This window comes from Taeniopygia guttata, chromosome Z (genome assembly GCF_048771995.1).
Source record: "Taeniopygia guttata chromosome Z, bTaeGut7.mat, whole genome shotgun sequence".
In the NCBI taxonomy this organism is placed as follows: domain Eukaryota; kingdom Metazoa; phylum Chordata; class Aves; order Passeriformes; family Estrildidae; genus Taeniopygia; species Taeniopygia guttata.
Window position 1 is genome coordinate 69,167,452 of NC_133063.1, and position 19,521 is coordinate 69,186,972.

A 19,521-nucleotide genomic window follows, 5' to 3' on the forward strand; every position below is an offset into this window, starting at 1 on the left:
AGCTTTTTCGCAGCCTGCTTCTCTATGAAAAGGCATAGACAATTTCTATTTTATGTTCCATCTCTATAGGTGCATAGACAGGTCTAAAATTAATTTTGTGCTTGACATTAATAAATTGCATTTTATGTGGAGAACTCAAATCACTTTATTAATGAAAAAATAACTTTTCCAAAATTTGCCAACAAAAAGAATAGAGGCCCAGGAAATTTATGTGACTTACCCATATTCATACCATAATAGTGAGATCTTCATTCACCCAGAGAAGCAGGTGGCCTCAATACAGTTTTCAATAATTTTCACGTACAAAACTTCCAGAATTTTCATACTTCAACTGGATTTTTATTACTAATTTCCTCTATAAAGGGTGGCTGAAACATACATCTCTCAATACGAAAACAGATTTTATTAGTGCCATCTCCTGGTGATAAAACAAAACTGAAAAATCATTAACTAGAGTTGAAGATTCTTGGAGTAAAGTGAAAATATAATAGTTTGATCCAGTTAGGTTTTCTTTTAATAGCTTGACCTGAGGCATCAAATTTTCCTCTCTGTAGAGTTGGAGGATACAGAACTCATTAGCCAATTTTAGGATGACATAAATAAGCATCAGTGACAATGGAGGAAAACCACAAGCTGTCATCATAGTGAAAACAGGCGTCAGAAACCTATTGATTAATACACCCTATCCCCTTTATTGGGTTTGCTCCAGTCAGAAAGAATAATATTTGGTCTAGGAAAATCAAAGAAATGTGAGCCTTACTTAAAACCAGCACCTTCGCTATACTGCATTTTGGATTGCTGCCATTAATTTTAAATCTCACTGTCTGAGTCCACAAAGTGGAGGGTAAAGGGTATAAGACACAGTATGAGAGAAGTTAAAATACACTCAACACAGAATAGGAAACTGTTGGCAACATGCCTAATACTCTTGAGTGGCTTTACAGTTCTTGTGTAAAGTAGCTCCTTTTTGGCATTAAGCCTTAGACTCTTCATGGGCCTTTATAAGTTGCCTGGGGCCTGTATAACAAATGAATTTTGGTATCTCCAGCTTTTTTGTTTTCTTCAACATTTTGTTCTTAAACATAATTCTGAACTTTTAAGATAAAGACTGCAAAAGTACAGAATCAGTGTAAATCATTCCCTTCCATCCATCAATTCTGATATGCCTGAACGTCATTTGTGTTCAGGAGTTGAACCATGCCTGAAACATGAAAGATAGGGAGGAAAGAAATAAGCCTGAAAGAAGCACTCCAAAGGAGTGTCTTGCAACAGGAATCTGTGCACTAGCTTTTACATAAAAGTTAAGTAAACTTCTTGCACATTCTAGGAGAGGCATACCAACAGCAGCAGTGAACCTGTTCAAGCCCAACCAGGTCATCCAGCCCCTAAAACTAATTTCTGATTTAAACTCAAGGATTCTCATGTTCACAGTTGTACCATTTTGAAAAGTCCTAGACAAGAGAAAAGCATTCACCAAGGCCCATCCTTATTGTCTTCAGAAAGGATTTCCAGAAACAACTACCAGAGCTGCAATGCCAATGCATTCTGTGCATTGATGTTGTTTTTTCAAGCATATCAAGGCCACCAAAAGATGTGCAAACCTGAAAAATGTGCCAAGCTGTATAAAACTAAGATCATTATCACTTACGTTTTTAAATATCTTAATATCATCTTAAATATAATCAATACTTAATTCTACTAAATACTACATCAAACTTAAATATCATCAATAACCAGGCTTTAAAACTGCCTAGTTATTGATTACAGAAAGCAACTAAAAAAGAAAGTGAGTCTTGAGTAAGATTTCTGCATCAGGAACTGCACAGAATACTGATGACTGTCTTTTTTTCAGACTGCGCCAACTGACACATAAAAAACAGAAGTACTAGAGAGCAAAATAAGTATGTTAAAGAGATTTCAAGTGTGGCTCAAGCTGCTTACTGATTAACACTTCAGCACATAACACTCCTCACAGACCTGTGGGTTATTGTTCAAAAGTGAAACAAGGCTCTTTTGGCAACTGGAAACAAATTATCCTCGCTGACCAAGTTCACAGTTCTCACACAGCTTAGTAGCACTGGAGCTGTTTCTTCTTCCAGAGTCTCTGAAGGGAAAATCAAATCAAATCAAATACCAAGATGTAATGGTATGTCACCTATTGCCAGGATAAGAAAGAGCCCTAATGATCTCTAACAGAAAACAAGCTCATCTTACACATGAACAAATGAACTAATTGACTCATTTTACCATTAAAAAAAAATTACAGTCACATTTGCAAGAAAGCAGAAAATAAAATACAGAATTGTCTTTATGTCAAGGAATAAACACTACAGAAAACCTCAGAAATGAAAGATGACAGCTGTCTTTTCAATGCCTGGAAAAGGAAAACAAAGTGGGTCCATGCCTATCTGCACAAGTTTCTGTATTTCTTATTGAAGTTCCCCATTTGGGGGCAAATGTCCAGATTTGCTTCCTCAAGCTCTATTTCAGGGACATTTATTTAATATCTTCACAATTGTAACACAGCCTTCATCAAACACCCACATGCTGACTGCACTGGTTTTAGTAGAGCTGTCAAGGTGGAACGAAAGGCCAGACTGTTTCAAGGCTTGAACTCCCCCTACGTGTAGTGTCACCTGCTGCAGGGAGAACAGGGACACAAGGAGGTGGCTAAGGCACTAACAACTGTGAGCTGCTTACAATTACTGAAAATCCTGCCAGACATATCAGCTCAAACCACAACCACAGGAAGACCAAAAACCAGGTTTTCTGGCTGCCTCTCCCCTCTCCCTGTCCACGTCAGACTTCTCCACCAGGTTGTGAGTGCAGTGGCTGGAGGTGCTGCAGTTGCACTGATGTCACAAATACCATGTCAGCATCAGTAAAAATTCTTCATCAGCCAAATCCAGGCTGCTTTAAGACTACAACATATTGTATAACTCCTAAACTATGGATGAATTGTCATAACATGTTAAGTATGTCCTCTCTGATTCAGATCCCGAGCTGGATCCTCCCTCCCATAGTGTTCACCAATAATGCTGAGGGAAAAATCGAAAGTGGGCTCCCTAATTATCCCCACAGTTACCTCCTGCAACTACCTAGACCAGCAGAGATATGTTTATCTTTAATAATTCTCAATTAACTTCAAATATACCTTTTCATTGACTCAATATGAGAAACAAATAGAAGCGTTGAACATACTGGTGCTTTCAGAAAGTATGTGCTGTTTTCAGAAAGATTTGTGATTTTAATCACAACATGAGACATGAGAATACTCAAGATATGCCTGAATATAGTCCAGCTCACACTCACAAATCCATTGTCTGCACATAGGAATTAACAAGACAAGAAATAAGAATAGCTACTAGATTTCCTAGAAAACAAAATTACTATTCAGATGTGCATAAGGTATAGATATGCTGGTATTAAATCTTTGAATATGTAACTTTTGGACATAACATGACAGTTCTAATTTGAACAGTTTGAAATTTACATACCTTAAAATAAATTACTTTCTTAATAGAATATTCAGTTAAAAGCTGGCATTTTAAAATTGTATTATTTTTCATAACAAAACTTCTGCCCGAAGAGCTGCACTGATGAGAGATGTTGAAGACCAGAGCTGGTATCTGAAGTCCACAGTATTTTAAAATGTCCACAGTGTTTATACATAATCTTCCCTAATGCCAGCTAATCAGCTGAATTTTCTACTTCCTATTCTACCAAAAAAGTGGACTATATTACACATGAGCTAATCAGACCAAGAAGGAAAGGCAGAATTGACAGCATCTAGGAACAGAGCAATTGGGCACAGCAGATAAAAATACCAGTTCAAAATCCACAAACCAGGGACACTGAAGTGGTTGATGTTCTCTTCACCTTCCCGTGCTGCTCTGCAACACATACTGTAGGTGGATTAGCTATTATGTAGGGCTACTTTAAAGATCTCCGTATGGATTCTCAGTTTTCAGACATATAATTTTGAAGACAGCAAGAATCAGGCTCTGCCTGAAGTGAAAGAGTGGGGAGTCCACCTCTTTTCACTCTGTGTGCTGTGGATTACACCCACCACCTCCACCACTTTGAGCACCAGATCAGGGATCCCAGAGGTCACGCAATGAATATGTATATGTATTACCACCAGTCTGACTCAGCAGAGCGCTCAACATGCAGTTAACTTTCAACTAGCTCTGGAATGATGCTGGTTCAAGTTTGCAAGCCTTACTGAAGAGGGACAGACTTCCTAAATTTTCAAATGGAAGTAGTGAAGAAAAACAGGAAATTGAGAGAAGCAACACACTTGTAATAAAATGGGAAGTCTCTCTCCTTTTCTCCACTTTCACTTGGATATCAGCCTAAGCCTTTTATCATTTATTTAATTTATTTCATTTTAAACCATTTAATTATTATCTATACATTAAATTCTCATGTCTATGTACATTAAATTTTGAAAATAAGATAAAAAATTTCTCCAAAGGAGTAACCCCATCTCCAGCATGACCAGAGTCAAGAAGTATTGTAAACTTAAATGTTCCATTTTGACTTCTAAGACTCAAAAAGCAGACAGTCAAGTACGTTTTCATCTGATGCAAAAGCACTTACTCACAGAGAACCAGACTCCAAATTTTGTGGCAGTTATGCATCATTAATTTCTACTGCATAAACAGTGATTTCAAGAAGTGCATTGCAAATCTATGGTCAAGACAAAGCACTCTACAGCACATCCAGCCTAGACACCTTAAAAAAAGCATGACTATTGCTGCTTTCATCAGTAAGCAGCAGTTACTCACCAGTGGAAAGGTGTGTTCATGCATCCAATGAGTATTCCTGATAGCACTGACAAAATTCTGGTGCCACAGAACATAAAAATATTCTGTGGATTTTTTGAGTCAAAAGGTTAGGTTATTCTGTTTATAAAGAATCTTAGGACAACTCAATGATTCCAAGCAAATGCTGTGCAATACAAAGTCCCTGAACATAATTAAATTATGAGTTTATTTTGTGGAAAATATCAAGGCATCTTGTTGCAGTGTCTCTTCCTTTGTAGGAAAAGAGCGATAAAGAAGTGACTGGCTCCTATCTGCTTAAACCAATACCATCTGCATATGTACTATTGGAAAAAAATGCTTTTACTGATGGCACTAAAAAAATTATTATTAACTTCATCTCAGCATGGGAAGAAAGCGTTTGAAAATTCTTGCTGTTTTGGCTTCAAAAACTGTGGGACTTGCAGTTCTGGGGATTCGGGACTTGTAATAAAGGGTCATTCTCATTTCTAACCACACGTTTCTTGGAATTTAAGGCAGGGGAGTGAATAGGACTGTCAATGGTGCTGCTCTGAGGAGCTATCCTTCCTCCAAGTGCAGGCTGGCAGGCAAGTTTCCAGTAGCTGGGATTGGGGTGCTGCTATTGGAAGATGGGCAGGGTGCTCCTGCATGAGTTCTGATTGGTGAGATCCACTGTCCACAGCTGATCCTAGGTCCCTGAGGAATACCTGCTGTCCAATGGCTCATACTGTATCATCTCCCACTACTTTTTAAAAAGTTAATGTAATCAAAGTGTGTTTTTACAGACCCATAGCTATGACTGATACCAATCTAAAGTCAGTGAGAAATCCACTGTGTACTACACCTGTTTAAAAAAATACATAAATAAAACCAAATTATATTGTAGTAAGTAACAGATGAAAGAGGACTGCACATGACTATTAATTTTGTGACTTTACTGGTTACAAGAAACTAAGTACAAGCTCTATATGGTCCCTCAGGAAGAAAGAATAAAGCCAAGCAATGACTTCAGCTCTGACACAAAGAAAACCTTTTCTTACCTTTCTCCACTCTTCAAAAAGCTGAAGTTTGTAATAAGGTCAGCTGCCTTCACATTATCTAAATAAGCCATGACATTAAGTGAATGCTGACCAACTACAATAAGGCAGCCAGAAAAGACCTCTGACAGGGAATTGTCATTAGGATGAGCTAATCTATTGCAAATTTTTCTGCCATTTCCTCAGTCTATGCTGAAAAGCACCTGCACTAGGGAAGCACCATATAGATGTTGACAAAACAGGAAAGCAGCAGGTCACATTCTAAAGGACATGCATAAAGCAACATGAAGAGAATAGTGAAACCACAGAAAAGCCTCTGTGGTCCCTCAAACTCTGTGGCACTTCACAACAGAGAAGTACTGGAGGAAAGCACAGCACAGAAGCATTTATAAACACAACTGTGATCACTTTGAAACTGAATGCTTATTATAAGCCTATAGGTATGCCATAATTGAAATATAATCACATAGTAGCAAATCTTCAAGGATAGCTTTCCAGTTATACCAATAATTTTTGAACTCTGACTTTTCGTCACTTATGTTTTCCTATTATTTAAATCTTAGAAGACAAGATTAGTAAGGGGTTTGAGAGATCATCTCAGCCACAACCTTCTCCAAGGCAGAATCAAGTAGATCTAAAATTTTTCTGACATAGAAAAGATTTTTAGGCAAAAGCAGCATTTGTAAGTCACTGGGCTAAGATATCATACAGATGGGGAATAACTTCAGCCCTAATTCAGCTGAACAGTTTAGGTCCAATTTTCATCACTAGGTTCATCTGTTAAGCATTAAGCACATGTTTAAGCAGTTTGTTCAATCATAGACTCAGTGCCTAATTAACTTGTTCAGATAAACAAATTAAGCTGACAGCAACAAAACAGAAGTATGGCTTCAATGGTGTTTTAATCCATATACCATTAAGGTTTTAATGGTCTCCTTGCAGCAAAACACTGAGCTATAACTTTATCTTCAGCTCAAAATACTCAACACTGAAGCCAGTAAGATTCCAAACAGAATATTCATCACTGAATTTAATATAAAACCTTCATACTTAAACTTTTGCTTACTCTGATTCTGCAATGTCTCCATTTTCTCCATCTGTGAACGGACAAAAAATACAAAGCATCCTGTTTATTTCACAAAACTGCATTCACAGCACCCATCTAGACTGAAAGTCATCCAAATGCCTACAGAGACATCTATGAGTAGGTATTCACACACAGGTTCCAGGTAAAACTCACTAAAAATTAAAGGCTTAAGCATGTTATCTTCAAAGGCAAGAGCAAAATCTCTAACTAGGAGAGATATGCCTTAACCACACTAAAATGATCATGAAAGCCTTATTCTACATACTATTTTTGATTGTTATATTTTTATGTTGAGCAAATAAAAATTGTAAAGTACAACAGTAAAAATCAGTTTTACTTATTTTTGTGCCTGAGTGAAGCATAAATCACTCTCTCCAGTGAAGTCAGACAAGGACAAGAAGAGCTGACTGTTCTTAAATTCTCAGAGTTTATTTTAAAAGCAGAAAGTCCCTTGCCTTAACACAGGTGACCAAGTATTTAGAGAAGAACATACAAAAAAAAAAAAAAAAAAAAAAAAAAGGGGGCAAGTTTTGCTGGCAAGGGTTTATACCATATCACCATAGACTGGCTACAAATAAAAATCATTCTTCCCTGTAGTTCTTGTCTGTAATTTTAACTACATTAGAAAAGTACAAATATAATTAAGAGACAATTATAACATACTGAAAGCATTAGCTTTACTCAACAAAAGAACCTTTAGTTTAATCAACTGAATTTTTCTACACAGGTTACACAGATCTACAAGGCTTATAAAACTAAGGTTGATATACAACTTGTCTTGTTATAATGCTGGTGTCTCGTGCTATTCTTCTCTAGCAACATTATATCTTACAAGGAATGACAGTGTTCTCTACTATCATCTTTCTCATTTCCTACTGTTGTGGTTTTTACACTTGAAGAAAGGCCTCTGAACTAATGATTTCCTTTCTCATGTTAGCAACTGTTTTTTGAACCAATTGACCTGCAAACAGAAACAAATCAAATTTTTTTTATGAGAGTAGAAACATGTTAAGCCATTCTTCTGCATTTTCTTCCTTTAGTCTCCTTTCTGATTCTATCATGAAAATGCATAACATTACACTGACATGCAAATGAATATATTAGCTCTTTAAAATGTTAAAGCACCTTGGAGAGTGTAAGTCTTCTCATTTTAAAAAGTATTATTTTGTGGAATTTTAATATCAATTTCCATCAGGAAATCAGGATCTTCTCATATTAGTGGCCAAACTGAATGAGACCAAAGCACCAGATTATCTAGAGGTGCATTAAATTATATATAGATAATTAAATTAGGACATGAATTATTTCCTAAAAGTCTAACTATCTTTTGCATGAAATCCATAAACAGCTACCCATAATAGTAAAACACCATACACTTCTAATCAAAGTGACCTTGGAAATCGTGAGAGTACAGCACCAAATACAATGGCTTATTTAGAAATAAGCTTTGCAATCCTGAGTATGGCTGAAATTTTACGTGCTAAGTTAAAACACAAAAATCCCTCCAACAAACAAATAAAAAAAACATGGAAATAATAATTACCTGAAATTAGTTGGCTGTACTGACAAATTACTTTGTTCTACTAAAGAAACAGAAGCACTTTCCATCTTCGAATGCAATGTTTCTGTCCATCAGTAAGATACTATAGTGACCTTTTTGTGCTCCCACATATGTCAAAAAACCACTTATGTCCACTGCTTTTAAAGTCTCCTTTTTCCTAAGCTGACATTACTCAAAGTTCTATGACTTTGCATCAATAACATTATGACAACATAAGTGCTCAAAATCCATTGCAATGACTCATAAATTGACTTTCATCAAAATAAAATTTAAATTCAAGCTGAACTGAAGTCTTGGAAAATCCAAACACTCCTCCTTGAGAAGGTGAAACAAAAGAGTAATTCACAAATCTATGTCTGTAGCACAGTATGCTATATTGTCTACCTTTCCAGTGCAGTTTTGAGAGCTTTAATCAGAGTTGGCTTACTGCTTCACCCACTGAAAGAAGAGGTAAAATACTTTTCAATTTCAACAGAAGCTAAATTACTCCACTGCAGAGATCAGTTTAAGGAATAGTAAATCCAGCTCAGGAGATGCTTTCATGGAAGCAGTTATTAGACACTGGCACTTTGCACGCAGTGTAGCAAGCACTATCACAAAGGAGAAGACTGAAAGACAAGGCACTCAACCTCCTGTTTTTCCACTGGACACATCTCACCTCTGCAACAGCTACCAGACACCACAGAAATCAAACATGAACCATAACCCCCTCCTCTGGGACTGTGCATTCCAAGACTGTGAGTGCCTGCCCTCATCCCAAACATGAATATGGATAGCCAAGACTCTCACCATGTTCCCCTCAACAATTTCCTTGGCACAATTCCAGGAAAAAATTTACTTCCTCCCAGGGCTGAGCAGCAGCATGGCCACCCAAAGTGTCTACCTACCCTTTGAGCTCTATTCTCCCCTATCAGCCCTTCCATCTATGCATGGCCATGGTTTCTGGAGCATCATCTTTCAGTGGCACCACATGAAATTACTCAGAAGTATTGGCATCACACACACACATGAGCCAGTCTGGGTGCACAGGACTGTGATGGAGAGCGGAAAGGAACAGGCACCAAAAGCTATAGGGATGCTTCACCTCAGCCTCACTTACTCCTGAGGTTTTTGTGTCTCACAACTGCTTGTGAGAAAGACAAACCTTAATACAGGTGTAAGCCACCATGCATTTTCTAAATAGAGCACACATGCATAGGAAGTGCTACAGTTTTTGTACAGTTATCTTGCTCTAGTTTGCAGAACAGAGCACGGCAATAAATTCTCATTGAAAAGGAAAACCACATAGAGATTTAACTAGGCAAGAAAAAATAACTGAGAGATTGAAATTAGGCTTGGAACAATAGGTACATTAAGAATCCCAACTGCAATGAAGGAAGACAATGTGCTTTCAAAACTGGGTCTAAAAATAAGCTTTTCTCTCAATTTATACAGAACATCTTCCCCACCCTCCATGTCTCCCAGTATCTCAGAACTCACACACTACTGAGAATAATAATTATATCATATTAGCATCCTCCGTTTTAGCAATTTGTATCCATTTCTTCACAGTAGTATTCCTGAAGTACCACAGGGGTCTTCATTCCAAACTGCAAGTTGTCTGAAAATATCACATTTTTCTAAGGTCCAGGTTTTCAGCCAAGGAAAATTAGAAAAGCCCACACAAGCTGAAGGTTTTTAGCTCTTGAGCATCATCAGAATGATACAGCATAAACAAGCAAGGCGAATGATAGCTAAAGATCTTCCACAGCACTCAAGGCAACCAGCCCCCAAATATGATTGTGTTTCTCAGAGCTAGTCTAATGAAATCTACTAATTACTTATTACTTGCATCACTATAATTCCTAGGAAGATTAGTCACAGAAAGGAATGCCTTTGTGCAAGGGACTGTACAAACACAGAGCAGAGCACAGTCACTGATACTGCTGCAAATGCCACCAAGAGAGCAGCCGTTATCAGTGGACAGGATGATGTATATCCTAGTGTAGTTACCATTCTTGCCAGTCTGCCAGAGAAACCTTCTCAAGTTTATTATGTTAATTAAGATCTCATAAGCTTCCTCTCTACTAGGACCTTAAATATCAGAGTGGTGCTACTGCAAGTGGTTGCTCCAAATCAGCAAACTTATTGTCAGCAGGGCTAGCTACAACCTTCAGACAAGGTGCTTGAAAAACCCAATATAGAACAGGCAGCACGGAGTACCTGAGTCTGAGCAGGCTTTCTGACATGCCATCAGTAGCCACAGCATCCTCACCTAGCAAACAAAGGTTCCTGCAAGCCTTTCATGCACCTTTTGCTCTCAGTGGTGCCTTGTTCACTTTGCCTGTAATGGCTTTGAACTTTCCAGGAGTGCAGGCACAACTGCTAATGCTGCCGTGTCAGCAATGGTGAGATCTTCAATCCATGCAGGACATAGAAAACCACCAACAATGTCCCCAGAGGCAGAGGTTTAGGGCCATGGACACCTGCCCTGCCTTGGTGCCCCTGCTATGACCGCCCCTCGTGCAGGAGGCCACCACACGGCGCCCGGTTGATGGCCAGGGGGACAACTAACGCCACCCTTATCACTACCACGGATCACCCCACAGATCTCGCAATTAAAGCATGAGAAGGATCAGCTGGGGCCAAAAGCGAGAAAGGGAGGAAAGCACAGCTAAAAGTCATGAATTTAGAGTCTTTTTAGAGGCTGGAATTGCTAGCAATGTACAGGCCGGCAGATGAAGAGAGCTGTCACCTCACCAAGCACGACACGTCTGGTCTCTTGCGGACGGGGACAGTCCCTGGATGAGAGGAAGCCCCGGGCGGGACACTGCCCGGCACTAGAGCCACGAGCCTCCGCGCGGCAGCTCCGCGGGATGCACATCACTCCGGCCGGTACCCCCGGCCGCTCCCGGCTTCCCGCCCGCGCCGCTCCGCAGCCTCCCTCCGCGGGTACCTATCTCCGGTTATTCACCAGTGGGATGACAAATCTCCCAGGCGTGTGTCTGTCCCGTCTTTCCAGACAGAGCTGCGTCCCCATCTCGGCGGCGGACCGGCCGGCGAGGTGAGTAACCGCGAACTGGCGGCACCACAAGAGCGTTTGTTTTGCTTTCCCTTCTCCTCCGCCCTCCCCGCGCTGACACGGAGGCCGTGAGCCGCCGACTCACCCTGTCCCCGCCGGGGCCGGCGGCGCGGGGCTGAGAGCAGTCCGGCGAGCGGGGCAGCGGCGGGGCCGTGCCGTGCCCGTTCCGTGCCCGTGCCGTGCCCGTGCCGCGCCACGCCGCAAGTCCCCGGGCGCGGGCACGCTCGGCGGGGCGCGGCGCCGCCGCGGGGCTCAGGCACTCAGCTCCCGCCTATCCCGGCGGCAGCCGCAGCTCCCGCTGAGCGCGGCAGCCCGTGCCCCGCTGTCATGTGCCCGCCGTTAACCCTTCCCGCGGCCGCGCCCGCCCCGCCGAGCGGGGGGAGCGGCCCCGGGGGGACACGGCTGTGAGGGGGACACGGCTGTGAGGGGAACACGGCTGTGAGGGGGACACAGCTGGGCAGGGGGACACGGCTGTGAGGGGAACACGGCTGTGAGGGGGACACGGCTGTGAGGGGAACACGGCTGTGAGGGGGACACGGCTGGGCAGGGGGACACGGCTGTGAGGGGAACACGGCTGTGAGGGGGACACGGCTGTGAGGGGAACACGGCTGTGAGGGGAACACGGCTGTGAGGGGGACACGGCTGTGAGGGGAACACGGCTGGGCAGGGGGACACGGCTGGGCAGGGGAACACGGCTGTGAGGGGAACACGGCTGTGAGGGGGACACGGCTGTGAGGGGGACACGGCTGTGAGGGGAACACGGCTGTGAGGGGAACACGGCTGTGAGGGGGACACGGCTGTGAGGGGAACACGGCTGTGAGGGGGACACGGCTGTGAGGGGGACACGGCTGGGCAGGGGAACACGGCTGTGAGGGGAACACGGCTGTGAGGGGGACACGGCTGTGAGGGGAACACGGCTGTGAGGGGGACACGGCTGTGAGGGGAACACGGCTGTGAGGGGGACACGGCTGTGAGGGGAACACGGCTGTGAGGGGGACACGGCTGTGAGGGGGACACGGCTGTGAGGGGAACACGGCTGTGAGGGGGACACGGCTGTGAGGGGGACACGGCTGGGCAGGGGGACACGGCTGGGCAGGGGGACACGGCTGGGCAGGGGGACATGGCTGGGCAGGGGGACATGGCTGGGCAGGGGGACACAGCTGGGCAGAGGCGGGAGGAGCCGGGGTCTGGCAGGCGGTGCAGGGGGCTTGATGGGGTGGCCCTGTAGGGGCTGGAAGATGCCGAGGGGGAGGCTTCGGGGCAGGGGCGGGCTGCACAGACGCTGGAGGGAATGAGGGAACGGAGGGGTGCGCTGGAAGCCAGAGGTGTTTGCGGTAGGGGAGGCGGGGGGGATTTTGTGTCTGTGTGTAACGGAACCGAAGGGAGCTGCGGTGCCAAACCAATTCTGACGGAGGAAGAAGCAGTAGGGGCTGCAGGGTCCCTGTAGGATAGTCTGGGGGCTACACGCTACGGGTTTTATGGGGAATGCGTGGGGAGTTGCGCGGACGGAGGCTGTAAGGGGGCCTGGATGCGACCTGTGTGTGACGAGTACGAGAAAACCTAATGGTACGGCAGGGTAGCAGGTAAAACAGAGGGCTTTGGAAGCGGGAAATAGGATGAAGTGGCTTAATGCCTGGTGGCATTTTTCCACCAGGCATAGAAAGCTGTGATATGCATGCAAGAGCCCTTCTCAATTAGAAGGAAATCTGACTTGGAAAGACCACAGGACTAGCGCTGTGATAAAGTTGGAAGTATCCACTCAGAGCAAAAACACAGGGATCCTGGGGCCCCAGGCTGATGATCAGCTCTTGCAGCAACAGTTGCAGCCAAGAGGTAATTGCCATTAAGAGCGCCCGTTGCTCTCGAAAATACTGCTGCACATACAGGGTATGTCCCAGCTACTGAAACACATTGGTTCTTTCAGTTTGGGTCCATCTTATTCCCCTCTGGTGTAATTGGGAAATTGAGAATATAAATGAACTGAAGCTAGAGGTGAATGAAGCTGCTGAAAAGCCAGCCTCAGAGAGCAACAAATTACTCAATCACTCTACCAGCATGAGCATGCAGACCTCATGGTAGGGCATCTATCAGCCAGGGATTCTCCAAACAAGGGAGCCCACTGACATGGTTGGGCAACTGAAGAGCGCAGCAGGTGCCCTCTTTCATGCCCAGCATGACCAACCCTGCATTTAAAACAACTTTAAATCCCAATTCTCCAAGAATAAGAACTGCACTGTGGCAGTCCTGATGGCTTCTTCCAAGGTTTCCTGTATTCCTATTGTGCTGCAAGAGCTGTTAGGAGGAAAGTTGAGGGAGCGGGATATATTTTGGTGTGTCCACATCACTGGGCTCTGCTAGGTCAGCCTGGATCCTTAGCTGAAGAAACTCTTCCAAGCTAAAGGTCCGTTGTCATTCATTCATACTATATCCAATTAATGTGACTGTGACTTTTATAAGTTGGTACTGTGTTCTTTACATACCCAGAAAACCTAGCAGAGATATTGAGCCTTCAATCTTTGTTTTAAAGTTTCATGGCTTTCCAGTGTTTTGGGATTTTTTTCGAAGAGTACGGATACTTAGAGATTGAGAAACTTGTAAATAAATTTACTATTCATAGCACATTTAAAGCAGAAATATTTGTAAGATGCGTCTCACTTTAAAAATCATAGTAAAAGAACCGACAACTGAAAGGGTCTTTTCCACATGAAAGCACAGAATTTATTTGTGAGCTCAATAAGTTTTTTGTTTACTGTCTCTTTACTCATGCTATATGCCAGAATTTTCTATGCAATTATCATTTAATTGGAAGTCTTCACTAAAAAGTTCAAGGATTATCCAAAAACTAACATGATAGCCATGATAATGTATGTAAATGAGTAACACAGACAACAAAAAAGGTATATACTGTCAAAGTGCTCATTTTAATTCAAATCTACCAAATAAATGGTGAGTTTGTGTTAAATAAATTGCTTTAAATAGCCATGACAATATCAGAAACCAAATCTAATCACCATTTTAAAAATCTTTTTCCCTTATCAAATTATTTCTATGTATGTGAAGTAAATTTTCTCAATTTTTCTTATGAAAAGTAGTGATGGATCCTATCACCTTGAGAAACACATGGTCTAAACCACAAGATACAGGTAGCCTTTATACACAGAATAAGAACTTTTGTTGTCATGGATGAAGCCTGGTGAGAAGTCCTGAGCATAAAGTAAGGAGGACAATCAGAACCTCAAATTAACAAAGGTAGCATTAGAAACTGTAGCTCATATCTAAAGATAATGCTTAACTTCTGATGTGCTGAAATAGCAGCAAAGCTTATGTAAAATAAGGCAGGTAAGACTAATAAGTGCATTAAAAGTAAGTGCATCCAAAGTTTTCTTAGTGAGTGACACAACTTCATGTTCATAACTGTCATACACTGTTGCATATTCATATCCATCAGTATGAACCCGTACTCATTCCTCACATAAAATTTCCTGATTATGAAATGGCTAGGTCTTAGTCCTTCAGAAAACTACTACTTTTTATTTTCACTATTGCAAATTTTATCCCCTCTATCAAAAAGAATGTAATGGAGCTAGTGGATTCTGAAATTCAAGAAATGTGTCAGAATCCACAGTAATATCTGTGAACTTTTTCTGTCACTGATCCAAGATCTGAGAGTAAAAATTTATATTTGTCACTTCAGTCCCAATTAAATTTTCATAGTTCAGTAAAATCTTTTATTTATTGTTCAAATAAATGCATAGTTGCATGCTATATGAGGGTACAGTGAACTTTGATTTAGGCCTTCAGTTTACAAACTATCCAACATAGAAGCATTTTTCAAAATACTCTTCTTTTAAGGAAAAAAGTGCCCTTTTTCTTCTTTTTCTCTGTCCCAAAGTCTGCTGGAATAACACAGCATCCACCAGACCTTGCAAAGTCTCTTCCTAGCCTGATTCTTGTATCATGTCATTGGGTTTCTTGTCCTAGAGTGTTACTCCCAGGTATGCAGGAAAAGAGAGACATGCTCATATAAATTCTTGTCTTCTGTGTCCCAGGGAAAGACCATATTTATAAGTGAGCCCTGACAGGAGATGGTCAGTGGCTAAAGACTCTGAAAAGAGTTCATTCAATGGGGAGAAAGAAATTGAATGAAGATGAGATTATTTATTTTGTTTACTGGTATTTGTGGAAGCGCTTTTAAGAAAGGGAATTACTCTCTTGATGTTGAAGCATCATGTATGAAAACTCAGATTATTTTTTTCAGGGTCCAGAGGAAAACCATTGTAGCAGAGGGAATAGAGAATAAGGAATGTGACAACCAGAAGATACGGCTGGTTCTAGTTTTTCTTATCTCTTTCTTCTGTATACTGGTAGTAGCAGAACTCAGCTTTTAAGGAAAAAAACTTAGGTACTAGGATTGTAAGACAAATTAATTTTGCATTTCTGCAACAAATCTGAAAAAAAAAAATTGACCCAAACACCTTTGATATTGTGGCAGTCAGTTTAATGGGAGGACAAGACTCCACTGAAAATAAAGAGAATCTCAAGAGTACCTAGAATACAATGATACTTTTACTGACACCAGTGTATTAAAATATCATCAAATTGGGTTTTCCTGGTTTAGCTGTAAAATCAAGTCTTGCACCTCTCCTATCTTAGCTTAGACTGACTCCTGGCAAGAAGGGACTCTGCAAGGGGGCTCTGTTTCCCATCAGAAACAGAGCAGCATCTCAGGACTGATACCTCTTCTTTAGTAGAAAAAATAGGGAATTATGGGCATAAGTTCTGGGGTTTGATCCTTCATCTTTCCAATCACAGGTCACAGGTTGCATTTACCTGCTCCTCACTGGAGATCAAGGAGAGCTGTCTGATAACATCATGACATAGCAGGGCCACAGAGCTTTTCTCTGTGTTCAGTTTCCTTTTTCTATATCCGTATTTCACAAATATTACATTTTTAGAGGGTTTTACTTGCTACGCAGGAGATGAGGCAATATGTTTGTCATCCACACTGCAAGAAACACTTATGAAGATCTTCGACAGCATGTAGATACCCTTATAACAAATCAGTTCCTCTCCTTGAAGCTCCAGCAACTCACCCTGCACTGTGAATTGAAGATATGTATAAAAGCTGTTCCATTACCACTCTTAAATATAAGTGTCAGGTGGAGAGAAAGCTGTCTGTGGAATAAATATGAAAAAAATATATGCATTCTACTAACCTCCTCAAAGAAAGTGAGTTTGATTCCCCAACATTCTTATACACTGATAAACAGAATTAATTTAATTAAATTGTAGTCTAGTTTTATACAGTACAAACACACATGCAGAACCTTTGCAGAAGAATGCAGTCATTATCTATAAAAATACGTAATGATATCATGTACCTTTGGGATTGGAAAATAAAATTATTAGATGAAAATTAATTGCAAGGGACTTCTATATTCCTACAATGTACCTGAAGAAGACGGAACTGAGACTGATAAGTACAATAAGTTTTCCAACTCTCATAAAAAATTAATTAGTGAAAAGACATAATATCAGCAGGGGAATTTAGCTAGGCTATACTAACACTTAACTGACACTTTTTCTAGGTATTTCATATGCTGGGGTTCAGGTCACAAAGTGGGAGTATCATGAATATTGACAAATAGGTGAAGAGAACAGAGGGACTGCATTTGCTTGGGTGCCTCTGTCTTCATGCCTGATTCGAGTTTGAAGTCAAATTGAGCTTGATGCGAACCAAAGTACACTAAACCAACCATGTCTAATTTCCATTGAGAAACTATAAGTGTTTTCAGGCTAGCATGATATCCATTCCCTAATACCTACTGATGAATAACACTACTAGAAATATTGTTATAGGTAGGATGCTAATTGAGGGCAAAGAAAAAAAGAAGGAAATTTCCCACAGTCCACTTAGAAACCTTAGAAGAAAATGCTGTGATAAAGTGGAACTACTCTTTGGCCTACAGTAAGATCTTCTGATATTAATAATGATTTCTTTTGTAGGCCCCAGCAATTTTAGATTGAACAGCAGATAAGTACAATGTTGAAACTCACTTTTCTTGTTTGGGAGAGTAAGCATTTTATTAATCACTTCAGTGGTATGCACATACCACTGCAATTTTTCTCTTATTCTTGCTTCTGTGCCTATGCACCTCAACACTGATTTTTAATGTCAAATTTTACTTCATACCCTGTAATAAATACTGACATGTGTGTAGTTAGCTTTCTTCATTATAGTACCTTTGGACTTCTACTAAAGAAACTAATTTAGTTCAGAAAGTACTGGTGGAAAACACACTAAAAAGAAGGTCCTCGTTCAGTCAGATATTGAACAATTCACCCCAAACGTGGCTATCTCCAGCAGTCACTGTGGTTATTCCCAAGGGTGACATGCAATTAAGAAAGGGGTCTGGGGAAGGCATAAGGATGAAGCTATGGTGTTGCATGCATAGTATTGCCACAGGAAACCCATTGCCTGTAACAAGGCAACAGTTGCCTCCATAAAGCATAAGTAAAAGGTGCCTTGACTTTGTACTTTCTACCATGTCTTTAAGGAAATCACCCACACTCCCTTCTTTTAACTGTTTTAGTATATTTCCATTATGAGAAGATGCGCAATTTAAAAACAACATGTGAATAAATTGATGTTACTCTGTTTTTTGTTTAATTTGACATAGAATTCATCCTGATAGAAATCTAACTTTTTCCTGGGATCATATAATTCACTGTTAGAATATGTTTCTTATGTTTTCTGCTTCTTCACCATTTAATTTTGTCCTTAAAACAGTATTTCTCTACTTGGAGTTAAAAATTACTCCTATAGCCTCTACTGAATTAAATCAAAGTGCAGATAGATGGCTGGTCACACAGTATTCTCAAAACTTTGTGTTTAGACATATGTAAGAAATAGGAAAGTTGTCTATATGCTAGTCATGTGTCAAAATACTGACTTACCTGACTTTGTTCTCACAACAGTACACACTCATATACCAGCCTAGTGCATATAACTGCATCAACAAATCTTCATATTTACTTAGCTCTATAAGAACTACAGGGATATAGTGGATTGGAAACTCATCTCCTGAGTCTTGCCTTGAATATAAGTGAAGCAATGCTAAAAACTTAACTTTTTTTCATCTATTTGTAAAATGGATAAGAAAACAGCCATGATGATCTATCTAATCTACAATGTACTACAGTCTTTATTTAATTCCATTGGAATTAGTTATTCTAAGCTGTAAGAGTCTACATTGCACAAAGAAAATCCTTTAAAATGCTGCCAATTCCCTATTACACTTCTTTGCTCCAGTTTAAAAAACCTAGACAAGAAAAAAATAACACAAAGTCGCATGTTCCACTCTTTCTGAGCATATGAAGTGTCTCAGAAATTATCAAAAATCCACAAGTACATCTAAATTTTTTAATAAGCTGCATTTTTACTTATTATTTCTTGTACTACACAAAATTCTACTCTATGGTATGCCTATGCACTTCACTAACTTCTGTGACCCTGACAATACATGTCTATAAGCATAAGTGATTTAGGTACATTTCTATCTATTTCCTTCATGTTGCCAAAAACATATTCTGATCCTCCCAAAATGTTACTTTTTGTATTTTTAATTTATTTTTTAAGGAGCTCTCTTTTAAAATTTTGTAATTCAAAGTAACTTACTAATTTTCTGCACTCTGTAACTGAAGGGGTTTGCAGTTCCACAAAAAATCTCTGTTATTCATGGATTCAAATGGAGTTGACTTGAAAAATAATGTTGTCAGTAAAATTCTATAATCTAATTATTAGACAAACAAATCCAGTGAACTTTAGCTGTAGGAGAAAAATCTTCCAAGGTTTCCAGAGAAGTGCTGTGACAGTAAATGAGATCTCCTTCCTTTCCTTTCCTTTTCTACCTTCCTGGTCACACCTGTGATGAAGACTGAGTCCTGACTTTCAGAAACATAAATTATTTCTTGTGCAGTTGAATTCA

At 40.6% G+C, this 19,521-nt stretch overlaps 1 protein-coding gene and 1 long non-coding RNA gene across 2 annotated transcripts in view; one reads left to right on the forward strand and one right to left on the reverse strand.

The window, feature by feature from the left end:
* The window catches only part of GLIS3 (GLIS family zinc finger 3), a 140,113-nt gene extending 132,753 nt beyond the window's left edge, over positions 1 to 7,360 (reverse strand). Inside the window, 3 exon segments of the mRNA XM_041711224.2 lie at positions 5,173 to 5,247; positions 5,250 to 5,360; positions 5,363 to 7,360. Of these exon segments, the coding sequence (XP_041567158.2) occupies positions 5,173 to 5,247; positions 5,250 to 5,360; positions 5,363 to 5,513 (337 nt within the window). The 5' untranslated portion in view covers positions 5,514 to 7,360.
* Positions 7,361 to 7,701: 341 nt separating this feature from the next.
* LOC115490981 (uncharacterized) overlaps positions 7,702 to 19,521 on the forward strand; it is a 37,599-nt gene continuing 25,779 nt past the window's right edge. Inside the window, exon 1 of the long non-coding RNA XR_003956925.4 lies at positions 7,702 to 11,515. This is a non-coding gene — a long non-coding RNA (uncharacterized lncRNA). The remainder of the gene's footprint in view (positions 11,516 to 19,521) is intronic.